The sequence below is a fragment of the Miniopterus natalensis genome, chromosome 9 (assembly GCF_054644295.1).
Source record: "Miniopterus natalensis isolate mMinNat1 chromosome 9, mMinNat1.hap1, whole genome shotgun sequence".
Taxonomy (NCBI): Eukaryota; Metazoa; Chordata; class Mammalia; order Chiroptera; family Miniopteridae; genus Miniopterus; species Miniopterus natalensis.
Window position 1 is genome coordinate 67,209,183 of NC_142089.1, and position 17,091 is coordinate 67,226,273.

The 17,091-nt window shown below is 46.4% G+C and overlaps 1 protein-coding gene across 1 annotated transcript in view; it reads right to left on the minus strand.

Moving 5' to 3' along the window:
• Positions 1–17,091, minus strand: part of JARID2 (jumonji and AT-rich interaction domain containing 2) — a 242,501-nt gene that overhangs the window by 28,710 nt on the left and 196,700 nt on the right. Inside the window, exon 6 of the mRNA XM_016205347.2 lies at positions 4,347–4,582. Within this exon, the coding sequence (XP_016060833.2) occupies positions 4,347–4,582 (236 nt within the window). The remainder of the gene's footprint in view (positions 1–4,346; positions 4,583–17,091) is intronic.

A 17,091-nucleotide genomic window follows, 5' to 3' on the forward strand; every position in this document is an offset into this window, starting at 1 on the left:
AACAAAACAAACCATTTAGAAAAACAAAAGCAAACAATAAAATGCTGCTGGCTCAGAGAGACTTTCCACCATCAAGACACTGGAAGGGCTCCAATCCCAGTAAGCAGAAGATGGGCCCCTTCAGGCCCTGCCTCCCTCTTCCTTTAATCATTTGGAGTCCAACTTGTTCCAGCTCCTCCCAGTCCACACTCAGGCAGACGGCACTGGACACCGGAACCTCTTAAACGAGGGGCGGAGCCCCTGTGAATATTGCCACCCCCACCAACACAGTGCAGCTGTCAGTCACATCTTGCACAGGTTTAGCATCAGTGCTTCTCAAACCTGGGATCCCGGAGAACCCCTGCAAGAGCCTAAAAGTACCCCTGACTCCACAGTCCAACCCTCTCTTCCCTCATTCTGATTTAACCAGTGAGGAGAGAGGGACCGGTGTTTGCAAGCCCTTGGATGGCTCAGTGTTCCCACAAACATTTTGCCCCTGCCCTTCCCCCACATCACTGTCACCTGTGGGAAGCCAGAGTCCCCACCTCTCAGATTCTACCTCAAAAGAGAGTTTAGGGCCCTTCCCAGAGGCACCTGACCTCTGGCTGGCTCGGTTACGGAGCAGGTACATTTTCTGCACGGTGGAATTCTGTGTATTCCACCACCTTCAACGGCAAAGAGATCACCTTTTTTGTTTACATGTTTCTGTAAACTTAAATACTGATCCCTGCCAAGAGGGGCAGCCAACTGCTTTGCTCTATCAGAAGAATGAGCTGCTCTATTCACTTCCTCCCCCACTGTCCTAACCATCACCTTCCGAGGTACACACAGATCTTATACACCATGTCCACATGACAAGCTTCAAAACTAAATGTATCCCCTTCACGACCCATTAGAACAATGGACTTTAATTTAGAAGAAATAAACTGTGAAGACTAGAAAAGGCATGATTCAGTAACTGTATTCCTTCTTCCCACCCCACAGGCCACTGAGGGTGCCCGTGTTTCATGACCATCCCTAGTGGCCACGATGCAGCTGACAAGCCAACCCCGGCATTGATCTGTCCCACCAGCTTTCCATGTGTCCTAAAGGTAGGGACAAAACAGAACCAACAACCCAGGACCCACAGATGCATATTCCTTGCCTTCTACTTGTCTCTAGGGGCCCAATGTTTAATTGGTACCACAGGAAACTTAGGAATGGAGGAAGGCATTGCTTTCCCTTGCCACTGGGGTCCCCCAACCACTGCTTATCAAATAGAACCAAACACCAACTTGGCCAGCTAACCATACGGGCTGGTATCACCGCTGCTGTCCTGAGCAAGTGCTCACATTGCACACGTGAGAGAGGGGTCATTTTAGTTCACTGGAAGATTAACACAGCGGTGGCTTACGGCAGAGCCCTCCCATGTGCAATGAAAACACTAACTTCACACGTCTTCTAGTGGCTCTTCCCTTGCTCTGGTATGGATTTCTGACTTTGCATCCTCCTGTCCCCAGCTCTCACCCAGCTATGCTGGAAGTGGGGCGATTGCAGTTTGTTCTCCTTGACCCACCACCATCCACCTGTCACCTGTGGCTCAGGTTACCCCAGGCACATAGCAACCTGTCCGAGTTACAGAAGCCACAAATTCAACTGTCAAGCTCTTATTTCCCACTAGAGGGAGCCATCAAGTCAGGTGCCTCTGCCCACCCTTTCAGAAGGAAGGTGAGCAGCTAGGGAGCTCAGGAGAAACATGTTAGTTGGGAATGATCTCCTTGGGCTTTAAAACTTGAATTAAAAAACAAAACAGCCTAAAATAAGCAAAACTCTCCTGGACAGGCAGTGAGTTTTGGAAGGGGAGGGAAGGCCTGCTGATATGGCAGGCGCCTCAGTTAGAGAAAGGGCCTAAAGACCTAAGCTAATGAGCAGCAGGACAAGGAACCCGGTCAGCCCTACTCCAGGAAAGGAACCCCTGGGCTCTGCTGGCAGTCCCTGAATCTTACAGCACCTGCTCCCACTGCAGGCAACTTAACTGAGTTACAAATACGACTTGACCAACAAGCAATTCGAACCACCAGCCTAAGCTGATGATACAGTGAGACCTCATCTTGATGGTTTCAAAATTATCCTTTCATTTCTCACAATATCCTTGTATGAGTTGACATAATTGGCTCCAAGAGAACACCAGGGCCCAGAAAAGTTAAGTATCACATCTTAAGTCCCAGAGAGGGTCATGGTCAAAGCCAAACTACAAGTAGGAGCCCTGGGCCATCCCATCTGGGTTCACTGGGGGGGGGCAGGCACAGTCAGGAAATCCCCAGACCGCTGGCACAGTTACACTCCACTGCAAAGACACTAACCACAACAAAGCAAGCAAGCCAGGCTCTTGCACTTCCTCAAATGGCAAGGGTCTGCTCTGTAAGGAGCACCCGGAATTCTCCTCCAGTGCTAAGGCCACCCATGCATCCTATGGAGGAAGGGGCAGGGCGATCTCAGGGCAAGGGGAACCTTCTGCTCCCCCTTCAAACCTTACTTCCATTGGTGCAAATCCCTCATTGGTCACAAAGGGAAGTTAACTAACACCAGAGGTTTACTCAGTCCAGCCTCAGACACACACAAGTGAAAGAGAAAGTGAGTGTGTTTATGATTCCACATGAATATAAAATCACATATCGGTTCCTTACAAGCTATTTGTCCTGCCCTGCAAGGGTCCTCGCCTTCTCTGGGTCCCTCTTTCATTGTCCTCAGTCATAAGCAAAGCATCTGTGGGAGAGTCTGCACAAGTGCCTGTCAGATCATCAGCTTTGGAAATGGAACGGAGATCATTCTTCAACAACACAGAGACCAAGGGGACGGTGCGCCCTGTTCTTTGAGCCTCTCAATCCTGAAAACGGGGCACCCAGAGCCTGGGGAGCCAACTCCACAATCACATCACGATGCTCAGTTATTCCCTCTAAGAAAATGAGAACGTTTAAAATACACTAAAACCACTTGCTTAGTCTCAAGATAGCACTGCAAAGGGTGATGTGGGTACCTGAGGACTTTGGGAACACACACAGGAGGATCCCTGCCTCATCCACCCCACCCGAATTGAAGAGCAGAACAGTATTTAAAAGCTACAGGTTAACACTAATAACATGTAAGTACACACACCCCTATGTACATGTATGAATATAGTCACATAAAAGAAAAATATTCCTAACATCATCAAGAATGAGAAAAGACCACAGGTAAAGAGAAACTCAACAAGGAGGAATTCCTCTCTCCCAACACCACAGTGGTGGTGTCTCAGCTGCTCAGGAACACTGCCAGCCAAGAAACCTCTCCAGGCCACCCAGACCTCGCCCTGAACCAATCCTTAAAGACAGTCTCCCGTCTACTCTAGGGGAAAATCTAACTCTATGTGATACAGTTCTCAACTTGGGCTCATCTCTGATCCCCGGGCTCCCTGACTTTACAACAGTGAGAATAGGAGCAGAGGGGTCAATGAAATGCCCCCGGGAATGGGCGAAACAGCCCTTCTTGCACTGCCTCTGGGCACCTGCCTTCATCCCAACCATCTCCTCCCCAGGGTCCTGAGAGATCACTGTGTAAAGACGTAGACACTGTGACAGCAGCAATGGCTGAGCCCTGAGGCCATTCTTTAGTTTCCCCACCAGGACCTGTGTTTTCCGATCTGATTGAAATGAGGGCAGTGGGGGCAGGAGGGCAGTGTGCCCTCACTCTGTAGAGCCCCCAGCAGGACTGAAATGTGCTCAGCGGAGTCGACACCCCGCGCACCCCACACCCCATCACACACACACAGCTTGCGGGCGGCACGCGGCATACAAGCCCATGCTCGTCCTCTGGTCAGAAGTCCTGGTGGAGAGACGCTAACTTGTCACATTAAGATGAACAGATAAACAGTTCAGGCGCATCCACTGACAGCGCAGGCAGCCTACCGGCCTGTTCCAGGGTGTAACTCATCCGCTCCTGGCCTAACCAATAATGGGCCCCAGGACTCTGTAACTCAGCTGGCACCGAGGGGAGTTCCCTTTCCAATCCATCCCAATACATGAGGCCCAACAGATCATGGCACCTAGCGACAGCAGCGCCTGCCGGGGGAGGAAGGCGAGTCCACCACTGGCACTGCGTGACAGACCTTCAGAGGAGGAGGTGTGTGTGCTCACACCCCTGGCACACAGGTGATGTTTTTCCCCCCAGCTCACCTCTGAGTATCACCTTCCTGCTTTTTGAGCCCTTGAAACATGGGTTTCCTGAGGCTACTACTCCTATTTTCCCTTCATTTGTTTAACTTGGTGACGTGGGACAGTGGCATCTAGCAGGCAGGCAGGCAGCCTCTGGGCCACACTGCGGTCACCTGTGGGGGCAGGGCCAGGCTTTACCTGCTTCCGTAAGTCCTGAGCCGACCGATGCAGAGGGGGGTGGTGGTGGTTAGCAGCGGGCCCCTTGGCCGAGGAGCCCGTGGAGGGGGCCATGGGGGGCTGGGTCGCTGGAGCCTGGTCCCTCCGGCTGTCGGCCCGGTGATCACTGTGCTTCTCCTTGCTGGGAGTGGCCTCCTTGCTTTTGTGTTTTTGAACAGGTTCTTTCTCCCGTGATGACCTGCTGGAACCGTTGAAAACTGGGAAGAAAGAACGGAAGGATCAAGTCACAACACTGAGCATACTGCCATGAAACCTAAACTTTCTGAGGTTAGAAAGAGTGAGAAAGGCAACTTTCCACACATCAGGTCTCACCACACTAACAAAGCAGCCCCAGGTCAGAGCACTCCAGCACCAGAAAGCAGGGGCGCACTGGAAAATTACAGGCCTATCTTAAGATATTTGCTTTGCTTGAAATGACTGAAAAGCCCATTTTTAAAGATCCCTACCAAGAAACCCCAGCAGCCCCCAGAATATCAACATCATGCCTTAACCCAGAAAAATTAAAACAAAGAAACTAACACCAGCAGTCATTCCAAGAACAGGAGTGCGTCGTGTACAAAGAGACAGGGGATCTGGAGTAAGATAATATGTTCTCAGACTTAAAGTTATGCAATTTGAGACTGAAGATCTGCCAAAAATATGGGTCAGGGATGCAGCTGCCTGGCCTGGCCCATCTATGACCATAGACAGAGGAGAGAGAGGGGCAGGGGAGCACGGAGTCAGGCCCCCTTCTATTCCAGGAGCCGTAACAGCAGCAACAGCTAACACAGGTGTGTGCTTCTCATGAGCCAGGGAAATGCTGCTAATGCTGTGAGTGCACTCAGCCTATGACATCTCATTGTGCCCGTTTTATAGGTGAAGCCAGAAGGCATGGAGAGGATGAGCGCCTTGCCCAGGCCACGCTGTCTGCGTCGCCAGCACACACCCACGCTCCCCTCCCTGACCGCTCCCCCCCCCCACCCCATGGCTCTCAATTTCCAACATGCATGCTGGGTCCCACCCACTCAGGGAGGTCAAAGGGTCCAGCAGTGCTCAGAGTCCACTCCGAGGATGCTGCTCTGGTTTTTTCTGCTGTATAGCTAGGACTTGCAAACCTAGACAGACATCAGGTCCGGCCACTCTCCAGGAATCAACGAGCCTTTCCCATCTGTTCCCCTCGCGCCCACAGGTCTCCTCTCCACTCACACCGTCCCAGTAGGCAGAGAAGGAGGGCCACCCTGCACCTCATACACTCTGCCGGACGAGCCTCAGGCAGAGCCACGCGGGGAAGTGAGAGGGAGCCCCTTTAGCTGTCACTGTGAGAAAGCTCCTGGTGTAGTTCCTGACAGAGGAAGCCTTGAGAGATCGCTGTGCCTACCCACTCATCGGGCACCTCCCCCTGCGGGCCAGCCCCTTCTCCCCGCACAGAATTCCAGGCAGAGCTCGCGACCTGACTGGGCCACTGTAAAGAGAACATTCTCCCTCCTTTGAGCTGAAATCTCTTCCTGCTGGCTTGAAGAAGCTGAAGTCAAAGTCCCCAATACCTACCTGCCCTTCGAAGAGTTCATGCACACTCCTCTCTTTTGAGGGGTCTCTCCTCCAGACCTGTACCCACAGTTCCTTCCACACACTCTCTTTCACCTTTCACCTCCATGTTAAGTGTCCTTTAAATTACACTTATGCCTTATAGATTGCAAATATCGTCCTCTTATTTGTCATTTGCTTTTCCACCCCTTGTGTTAAATCAGCTAGCCCATTTTCAAAAGGTTCTTTCTTTGCCTTTATGTAAGTCTAGAAAGCCTGTCCTTATTTTCAAATGGTAAAATATTTGAAATATCCTCTAAGCCTCTTCCTAATAATTTGGGATGCAATTGGTTAGATTTACCTCTGTAGTCCAGTTGTCATTACTCTATATATGGTAACCACCGAGATTTACATTCTCACATCTGGACTGCATGTGAACAAGCCCCAGTGATCACATGTTCTAACTAGGAGCGCGGCACTGAGGTAAAGACCACGCCACATCAAATATGGTCTGGGAGTCTGTGTTGTATGAGGTTCTACTGGATGTTCTCAGTTATAGAAAAATAAGAGTTCCAAATGGTTGGCATTTATTCTAAATGCAAGTAACTGCACATTGTCAGAAAGTATCAGTCATACCCAGGCTGGCAGTGTCCGTGCTTGCTTTCAAGACACATTAAAAGCAACATCTGTAAGAAGTCATACTTCAATGTGATTAAAAATCAAGCCAAAGAACATGAATCTAGGCAATTCCTGACCATTCACCCATTTTCTACAGCAGTGAACACAGCTCCTTTATTGGAACATGGCACAAGAAGTCATTTTTTAAATCTCAAATATTTCATACTCCTCCATGCCTTGTTCCAGCCATTGGGATGTGTATCAAGGTGCAGCCTGCTATTAAAGAAGTACCAGCTCCATAATGACATATCTTTGTTCAGATTAAAAAAAAAAAATTCTATGGGCTTTCATGACACTGTATGAGCAGCAAAATTCCCAGCCCTGCTGTTTAAGAACTGGACCAGTTACTTACACCCTCAGTTTTCTCATCTGTAGCCTGGGATAACAGGGGATCCTGTACAGGGATTACCTAGCATAACGTCTGGGGCTCAGTAGGCACTTAACATTGGGGATAAGTTATCACTGCATGTTTAAAAGGATGTCTCAGGTTACTACATCAGCAGATTGTGGCAGGCTCTCCTCCAGCCCCGCCCACCCTACAGATACAGTATAAAGAAGGGGTTTAACAGAGGGAAGGCTGGCCTGTCACCACCTCCTACTTGAACTAGCTGCCACTGGTTGCCTCCCAGTATCCATCTCATGGGAGAAAGAGGTGCTGCCCAAGCAAGGAGAAATGCAATGCTAAAAACACCCCACATCTCTACCAGCTTAATGAGTGACTTCAGTCTTGGGAGATCCCAGAGTCCTTTTCAGGGGATCCCCTAGGTCAAAACTGTTTTCATAATTATACTAAGCTATTATTTGCCTTTGTCACGGAGCTAATATTTCAATGACGGTGATGCCTAAAGGTGGATTAGCTGTCAGGGACATGCAAATCAAAAGTACATGAGAGCCCAGCTGACGTGCCTTAGTGATTGAGCATTGACCTATGATCCAGGAGATCGTGGTTCAATTCCCTGTCAGGGCACATGCCCAGGTTGCAGGCTTGATCCCCAGTGAGGGGCATGTAGGAGGCAGCCAATCAATGACTCTCTCATCACTGATGTTTCTATTTCTCTCTCTCCCTTCCTCTCTCTGAAATCAATAAAGACTTTAAAAAAAAAAAAGTACATGAGAGCCCTGGCCAGGTAGCTCAGTTGTGAGAGTGTCATCCCCATACACCAAGGTTGTGGGTTCAATCCCCGGTCAGGGCACATAAAAGAATCAACCAATGAATGCATGAATAAATGGCACAACAAATCAGCTTCTTTCTCTCTCTCTAACCAATTAAAATGTGCAAGAGATTCCACTCCGCACCCACTAGGATGGCTATGCTCAGAAAGACAAGTGATGGAGTGTTGGTGAGGGCAAGGAGAAATTGCAGCCTCACACACCACTGGTGGGAATGTAAAATAATGCAGCCACACTGGAAAACAGGCTGGGGGTGCCAACGACTGGATGAACTCGATTACTCAGAGAAACAAACAGGGTATTATCTGTCCATAAAAAGGATTCAAGAATCGATAAATGCCAAGGCATGAAACAATCTTAGAAGCCAATGACAAAGGTCGCATACTGCATGGTTCAATTCATATGAAATGACCATAACAGGCCTAATGGATATAAGGTTTTTCAGGGGAGACAGTGCTAAAAAATGTTTTAAAGTTGATCATGGTGAGGGTTTCACAACTTTGTGAATATACTAGAAGCTACTGAATGGGTAGCTTTTAGTATATGGGTAAATTTTATGATAGTGTGAATTATGTCTCAATAAAACTATAAAATATGTATGTGTGTGTGTATATATATATATATACATACACATACATATATATAAAACAACAAAGGTGGGCAAAAGGGCTGTTGCCTTAACAGATCAATGCAGTGGCACCAAACTATATCAATAATTATAGAATTATAGTCCTCACCCAGCTGGCATTGCTCAGTGGTTGAGAGTCAACCCATGAAGCAGGTCACAGTTCAATTCCCGGTCAGGGTACATGCCTGGGTTGTGGGCTCAATCCTCCCCCCCCCCCCCCGGGAGGGGGGGGGTGCAGGAGGCAGCCGATCAATGACTCTCTCTCTCATCATGATCTTTCTATCTCTCTCCCCATCTCCCTTCATCTCTGAAGTAAAATTTAAGAAACATAAAAGCACTTCTCCTGTATACCAAAACATGACTATTTCCAGGGAAAGGCACTTGCAAGACTGTTTAAGCTGCATGCTAGCTGCTTTTTTCATGGAATGCCATTTTTTATCTGAAAGAACCACCAATACAGTTATTTGTCGGCCATTTTCTCAAAAATGAATAAAGTAAGCCTGTCAAGGAAAATAACTAGTAGTTATTGCTACCAATGATAGAATGCACAATTTCAAGCAAAAAATTACAATTCTGAAAAACCTATACCTGCCACCATGAGTCTGACAGCCTCTGACACTTAAGGACTTTCTGATGAGGTGGGTGGAGCTGTGGGGCTCTTTGATCCCACACATGAAAGGTGCCAACAATTGGAACAGGTGCATAACTCAGTGAACCATTATTTGCCAAACGATCAATACCTGATATTACAAAATCTTGAGTGGGTAAGAGATCCGTTCAAAGTAGAAGGCAAACCAATGGACTATAATAGAACCGTGTGAACAGTTCACTGATATAGGTTCAGGATCCTGTAACAACTGACCTTTAAGAAACTAGTATTGGTTGACTATGGAAGGAATGTCAAAGAATAAAATAATCTACAAAGGCTCCTCCCCTTTCCAGTTACGTATCTGTCTGAGACTGACTCTCTTCACATATGTCAAATAAAAAGGAATACTGTGAGAATGAGTACAGAAGCAGACAAGAATGTACTTAAAAACATTTGAAGAGCCCGGCCGGACGTGGCTCAGTGGTTGAGCGTCAACCTAGGATCTGAAGATCTCAGTTCAATTCCCAGTCAGGGCACATGCCCAGGATGCGGGCTCGATCCTCAGTTGCGGGCATGCAGGAGGCAGCCGATCAATGACTCTCTCATCATTGATGTTTCTATCTCTCCCTCTCCCTTCCTCTCTCCGAGATCAATATTTAAAAAACAACAACAACATTTGAAGAGATTTGCAAAACTGAAGCACAATGTTAACTCTCCTCACCTATAACTTCTTGGTTTTGGAATCTAGTCCCTTTTCATAAAAATCTTATTTATGTTAACATGTAATGGGTTTTATTTTTAAATGAGTAAATATTTTTAAATTTCCTCAGTTATAATTTTTTTTTGACAGGGAATCAAACCTTGACCTCCTGGATCATAGGTCAATGCTCAACCTCTGAGCCATGCCAGCCCGGCTCCTCAGTTATAATTTTAATATGATAAATACAATCCACATTACTAAAAGCCTTTTGGGGGTCCCTCAATAAATATGAAGAGTGGAAAGGGGTCTTGAGACCAAAAAGCCTGAAACTGCTGGGCTGGACTGCCTTTCCCAAGGTCAGCTACACTGTGGTGGTTCCCAGAGGCTTCGATGGGCCTCATACTTATACCTACGCCTACCAGCTGCCCAAAAGCACAGGCTCTGAGACAAAGTTTCCTAAATTTGAATCTGCAGAAATCATCTAACTATTTGACCTTGAGCTGGTTACCTACCTGAACCTTAGTTTCCCCACTCACTATCTATCTCACAGGACTGCTGGAGGATTCCATGAAATGTTCATCTAGGAAAGGGGTGTGAGCAGGGCAGGAAGCGAGTGCTGGGTAATTGGCAGCCTGCTAGGATCACGCTGCTTCCAAAGATGTCAATGGTCAGGCATGTAAGCAGGGCATCGACAGGACAAAAACAGTGCTCACAGTCCTACATCCCTCCCTTGCCAAATGAACACAGGGCAAGGCCAGTTGCAAACTAGGAATCAAGGAAATTCATTAAGAGTGGCACTCTGGTTAACCAGCAATATCTTTCTGAGATGGGGCATGGAGGACAGCACTACCAAGATCCTTCCTCAGCACTATCTGCACCTGAAACAAAATGCAAAAGTCTGGTTCTAGTCTAATGCCTTGGAGGAGTCTCGCCCATCACCTGCAACAACTCCACAGGAAGACGCTCTGGAAAGGTGCTGTGGGGCAGGCACCCTGGTGACAGAACAGGGGAACCAGAGGGGTCAGAAAGGCAGGTGCCATTAACATCACACACCAAATTCTACTAAAGACCATTTTGATCAAATAATAAGAAAAATACAAAAATTAAAAGCTGAATAAAATTAACTTTGATTTTAATTTAAACAAAACAGTGAGATAGTTTTCAAATCAATCTACCTTCTGTAACCATCTTACCTTGCTATTTTACAGGCGTGATAGACCCAAATGGCAAAACCAGCCAAAAAGTCAAATCATGTGTTAAATGGGAAGAAAGGGGGAGGGAGGTCTGGGCAAAGACGATGGAGCCAGAGAAAAGGTATATTTTGTCCTCAACAGCTCATTAATTTTAAGTGTCGTGGGAACCTGTCAGTTTTACCCCTCCAACTAATTATCTTTTGTCTTCATTTGTAAGATTCTCAAGAAAGGGAGAGAAGGGGAAACAAAAAAAAATGTTCACTCTCACAGGGAAAGACTAAACCCTGGAACGTAAGAGATAGGAAGACCGAGAAAGTTAAATTTATAGAAGACCTGGGCACACTGTCCCCAATTAAAAGGAATAACTGGACTCCTTTCTTTAAGGGAGAGGGAGAAAAGCATTTATCACAGTAAACTATATTAGGAAACTGAATTGTACACAAATACAAACAGCTCTTATATTAATGAACAGAGACAAATCTACTGATTTGTATACACATACTCTGAAAGTTAAATGGCCTACAGACAAGTGTTTTCACACCACAGTAAGCAAAATCTTTAAATCCAAAGGATGATATTTTGATTTAAGGTCACTTCATGCCTAAGAAGATAAGACTGGCTCCCAATAAGGGATGAAATGCAATGAGCAAGAGAAGTTACTTCAGAAACATCGACCTGCAATTCTGCGATCACCTGAGTGACAGAAAGCTACATTTTCAAGGAGGAGCTCACTCTTACAGCTCCAGGGCGGTTGTACTCAGTGACATTCCCCAAATAAGCTCAGTTCACAGAGTCAGACTGCACCAGGGTTCCTGGGGAGGTCCATAAGGCAGTCTATGAAAGCTGGTCACAGGTCTTTAAAACCCTCAGTACAGACCTGGCCTCTTGGAGTGCAGCACTTGATTTTGATTTCTAGTTCCCAGATCACCAAGCACAGCTGTACCTCCGTTTCCTGAACCACAAACCAGCTGCCTCCCCTGATCTGCCCTCCAGAAACCACTGAAGTATTTAAAATAAAGTACTCTGTGTTCTTCAGAAAAAGGAATTATGCAAATATAAGAAGGTTGATCTTTTTAAAAGCTCCTGCCTGCTGCAACAGTGGAGACAAGACCCACTTCTGAAAGGAGTGATTCCCTTTAAACAGACAGGGATTTCTGCCTCCATGACCAGCCCACACCCAGGCACCGCAATCTCACTGCTCATGGTGCTAGTGAAAACACCTCATCTGAACACCAGGAAAGAATCCTGATGCTTTTATTAGGTGAGTCTTGCTTGACGCCTGACAAAAGTTATATGCTCTCCTAAAATGACTCAGTGCCTCACCCAAGCTAACAGGGTTCTGAAGCCTTCACCTGACAGAGAAACATGGACAAGAGTCACCACTGAACGCTGGGCAGAGATGTCTGCTCACAGACACAAAGGACAGGAAGGAAATGAACACAAGGCCAGAGGACAAAACTAACCCCAAAATTACATAAAATAAGACCTGCTCCCAGTCCCACCCCAAAACAAATCCAAGGGACAAAAAGAGAATCATTGTGAATAAAGAAGAATGTGTCACAGAAAGGAAAAGAGAAGCCCGACAAGTTTCTGATCCTGAGCCAGATATTTAAATGTAAGCTTCATGTCATTACAAGGCGTCCTGACTTGGGGAAGACAGACTCCATCAATTGCCTGGCATCAAATCCTTGTTACTGTACAAAAGCCACACTTGCTCCCTGGAGCCAGTTCAACTTTGAGTCACTATTGTCTGAAAACAATGGAATGTCTCCCAACCTGTGCCAGCAGTTCCAAAGGATTTTAATGCAGCCAGTGTGAGTGCTGTAACCCAGCCTGCCCTGGGCAAAAACTTCTCCACTCACTCAGCGACAGCAGCAGGGCACGGGCACCTTTAAGGCAGCAGAAGCCCCCTTGTGATCTCACAGCACAGCTCACCCACTCTGGGCACCAACCTCAAGCAGAAATGCAAGAGACAAACCTGACAGCAATTCCATGACCCCAGGCTCCAGCATCACATGCCTGAACTGCTGGATTACAGGGCATTTGCAAAACCCCTCCTGAATTTCTACACAGCGAAATCCTAGCTCTTTGGTTGTACATAAGACAGGAAAGAAATCCATTAAAAAAGATTTTTAAAGCAAATTGAATTTTCTTTTCTATGTCAGAACTTAAATTCTGTAAGTCACAGAACATATGGTTTTTTAAAATCAAAATTTGGTTGCCACTGACCCCAAATCTAAAATTGTGAATACGTTATGTGCAATGATGTAAAATAACTGCCATAGTTGGATAGAATTGCCATTTAAACATGTTTCTTACATATGTTCCTAATAACTTCTGATACTAAAGTTTAAAAGGACATATGACCTTTAAAAGAATATAAAGGTCAGGGCAACAGAAAGACCATAAATCAGGATGAATAGTTTTTGTCATTGAAAAATGGTTTATTGGTCCACTTGACCCCGACAGGAGCTGAGGAAAGGACAAGACTGACGGCCCGAGGCTAGCCCCACAGCCTGTGCCCACATCAGTTAGCTCCAAGGCATTTGCATTCTCCAAAGTAGCAGGGGGGAGAAACATCCTGGCAGTCAGCCTTTGGGGACAGTGGGCAGAGGTTAGAGGGAGCTCATGCTCTGTCAGTCTCAGAAACAAGACAAAGAGCACAGACCTAGGGGTTATACTCAGGGGACACACACATTCACTCCTGAAGGAGAAGCGAATCAAGTGCCTTGCGGTTTGGGGTTTCATGAAACCCCGTATTCAAGGGGATGGCCAACCACATCTGAGTGCATGGTTCTGGCCCACCTTGGGATGAACAAGACTAAAGATTCACAGCACACGGGGAGAGAGGCACCTTGAAAATGTGTTCAATTGGAAGGCAGCCCATATTCACACGGTCAGTTACAGAAGAATTGGTAATTTTCAGAATAAAAGTATTTTACAAAAAAGCTAAATACAGAAATATTTGCATCGTAATAAGGATTGTTTTCAAGGTTCTCCAAATAAATATCAGAGGTCTGCCATCCTATCACATACACCTCCATCTCACCCTCCAACCAAGAAACAAATGACTTTCAAAAACTCCACGTGCACATTTTACAGTCTCTGGAAACAACACAACTCCCAAGTGACTAAAGATTCCCCTTAAGACAGGCCAGATGAATTTAGCTGAAAACATTAAATATCGAGCAGTTTGGTGAACAGCTCAGCAATTCAATTTACCATGTGCATGATATAAACATACCCCAGCCAACTATGGACAACAAAAGTTCCAGGAATCGAACACATGATACTAATTTCTTCACAACTGCAGGGTATTATATTCTTTAGAAGAGTCATGAGCATGAGCCCAGTCACAGGAGAGCAGCCAGTGCCCCCTCTCCAGGACTCCTCAAGTGTCAGGCACTGTGTATCTGTCACTCATTCAGTCCTAACAGACTCCTGTTTATCGCTAACAGGCCATAATGCTCACGTTATGGAATTCACCCTTTTAAAGTGTACGGCCCGATGGCTACCTGCATATTCACAGAGCTGTCCAACCATTACCATCCTGTAAATTTAAAACATTTTCATCATCCCAAAATGAAATGCTATGGCCATTAGCGGTCACTTCCCATTCTCCCTCCTCCCCATCCCTAACCCTAATGGAAAAAGCCGGTGTTAATCAGCATTTTACAGACAGGGAAACTGAGGTTTAAAGAGGCTGAATAACTGACCCAATGACACCTGGGCAGAAAGATATATCTGAGCCAGAAGCACCACCATGGGCACATGGCCTAGTCCATCACTAAAACTGGCACCAGTACCTTACCACAGAAGACAGGGCTCTCACAGTCCCGGGAAGAGGCATTCACACACTAAATTCTGAAGGGTGCTGGTCAGCTGAGGTGTAGGGTGTGCGTGCGCGCACACATGCACCCCAAAGAGTCTGCATGGACCAGTGGAACAAATGCTTAAGGAAAAAGAAGAAATTAGGACGGGCCGATGTTCCTGATGGACAGGTGTTATTGGGAACCTTCAAGCACACTTGAAACAGCTCCTCTGGTAAGGTCAATAATGTCACATGCTCACAGTGGTTAACAGGCATCTCTCAGCCCTTACTGTGTGCCAGGCATTTACACATACTAACCTTTCAGGATTCTTTTTCTCAGTTAATCCTCACCCCAGGATATTTTTTCCACTGATTTTTTTTTTTACGGAGTGGAAAGGGGGTGGGGTGGAGTGGGAGGAGAGAGAGAGAGAGAAACATCAATGTGAAAGAGACACATCAATTGATTGCCTCCAGCATGTGCCACAACCAGGACCAGGGATCAAGCCTGCAACCCAGATACGTGCCCTTGACCAGAAACTGAACCTGCAACCTTGCAGTGCAAAGGCCACCACTCTAACCACTGAACCACACCCTCCATGGCCCAGGATTCTTTTATTGGTTAAAATGTTGTTCTAGGGGTCCAGATTTTTTCAGTCACATGTGGTGGTAATGAAGACAGCCAACAGGCACTGTGAACCAGCTATGCACTGTTCTAACATGTATTAACTCACTTAGCTCTCACAAAAACCTACGCAAAAGCTCATATTATTTCTTCTTTAAAGGTAAGAAAATTAAAACACAGAAAGCTTGCCTGAGGTTGCAGTCATGATGGGAAGACAATCACCACACCGAGCGGCCCGTGTGCAAAGTGCTGGGCTGTTAGGAATAAATACTGTATAACCTGACCCTCTATGGATGGCTACTCTTAAAAACAAACTCCCAGCCCATATTCCAACTTTTTAAAATACTCACTTGCCTCAACAGGAGAAAAAAACAAAAAGAAACTGCCAGAGGTTAAAGAAAGGTCAAGAGGATGCCCCATGAAAATGTCAATTGAAAAAAAGCATTTATCAGCTAGAGAGCATCTCCTTACTGCACAAAGCCATGGTAGGGCCCTGGTCCTGCACAGCCACCCCTCCACCACCTAGACCGAGGGGTCTGAATGTACCTCGGAGGCCACCAAGCAGAGCAGAAATGTGGTCAACTCAGCCCAAATGATTGCTTTCTGGCCCTCCCACAACATGCCCCCAGTGTGAATCCAAAAGCAATTAAATCATTAGAGCTGGGAGTCCAATGACATGCTGTTTAAAAAGTCTTCGGAGAAATGTCCCTGTTCAGAAAGAGATGAGCACACAAAGGAACAATGGTCTCTGCTATCCCTTCCTTTTTCCTAAGTGCGTAAAAGCATTTGAAGAATATACAATACGTGGCTAATGTGAGCAATGAACTTTAACCAAGTTCCCTCTGCAAAGGATGACGAGCGCCTCACCACAATGACAATGCTGAGGGAAAAACAAAGCCAAATTCAATCCAAACAGACGTATTAATTCCTCTGGTCTACCTCATTTAGCCTACTGGGAAAAAATCACAAACTATGAGAACTTTTCAAAAACTACGTCATTTCAAATATCAACTTCTGACCTAAATACACACAGAGCAGTGTTTTGATTGTGCTGTTCTGTTTCCAGATAGTGATGACCTCCCCTAAGGGCATTATCAGGACCATCTGAGGTTCTGTATATTAAGAATATTTCGCAAACTCTGAAGAGTTGAAACAGACGTTGCTGGCCGCATTGTTATTTTAGCCCTTAAGTGTGAACACAAGGTTTAAAACCCGGGTAATGCTGCCTTTGTCATTTCAGATTATGTATTTTAATACGCAAGTCCATTTCCATTAGGATCCTCAGTGGATTATAAAAGAACATCAGAGTCCTGTGTAATTTTTGTGAAATTCAACATCTGCCTGGGGACACCAGGCTCTTGCAGGAGACTACTGGGGTCAGGCTCCTGCCACAAGGAAGCCACGTGCTATCCCAGACAGGCCCCACGAGACACCGACTGCAGCACAGGGCGCAGGGTGAGCTGGAGAGTGTTCGCTCCTGGCTCCTGCTCCAAAGGGAACGCCTGCTGCTTCACTCGGCTTCCAGTTTTGGGAACAGACAAGATAAAGCGGGGCAGCATCAGCAGTTTGGTTTCTAGTTTCTTCAAATTTACGCAGCCTAAATAAAACTCCTCCTGGACATGTGGCCCCGTCATGCCTTTGGGCCAAAGCTGCTCCGTAATAGTGTTAAGTTTTCCATATTTTGTTTTCTGTGGATTTCTTTTGCCACGTTTCAGTGCGGGTGACCCCCGGGGGAGGATGCAGATGTTGCTCAACTTCCTGACATGACTCAACACCCCTGGCATACAAAGTAGAGAAAAGCACCAAGAGAAA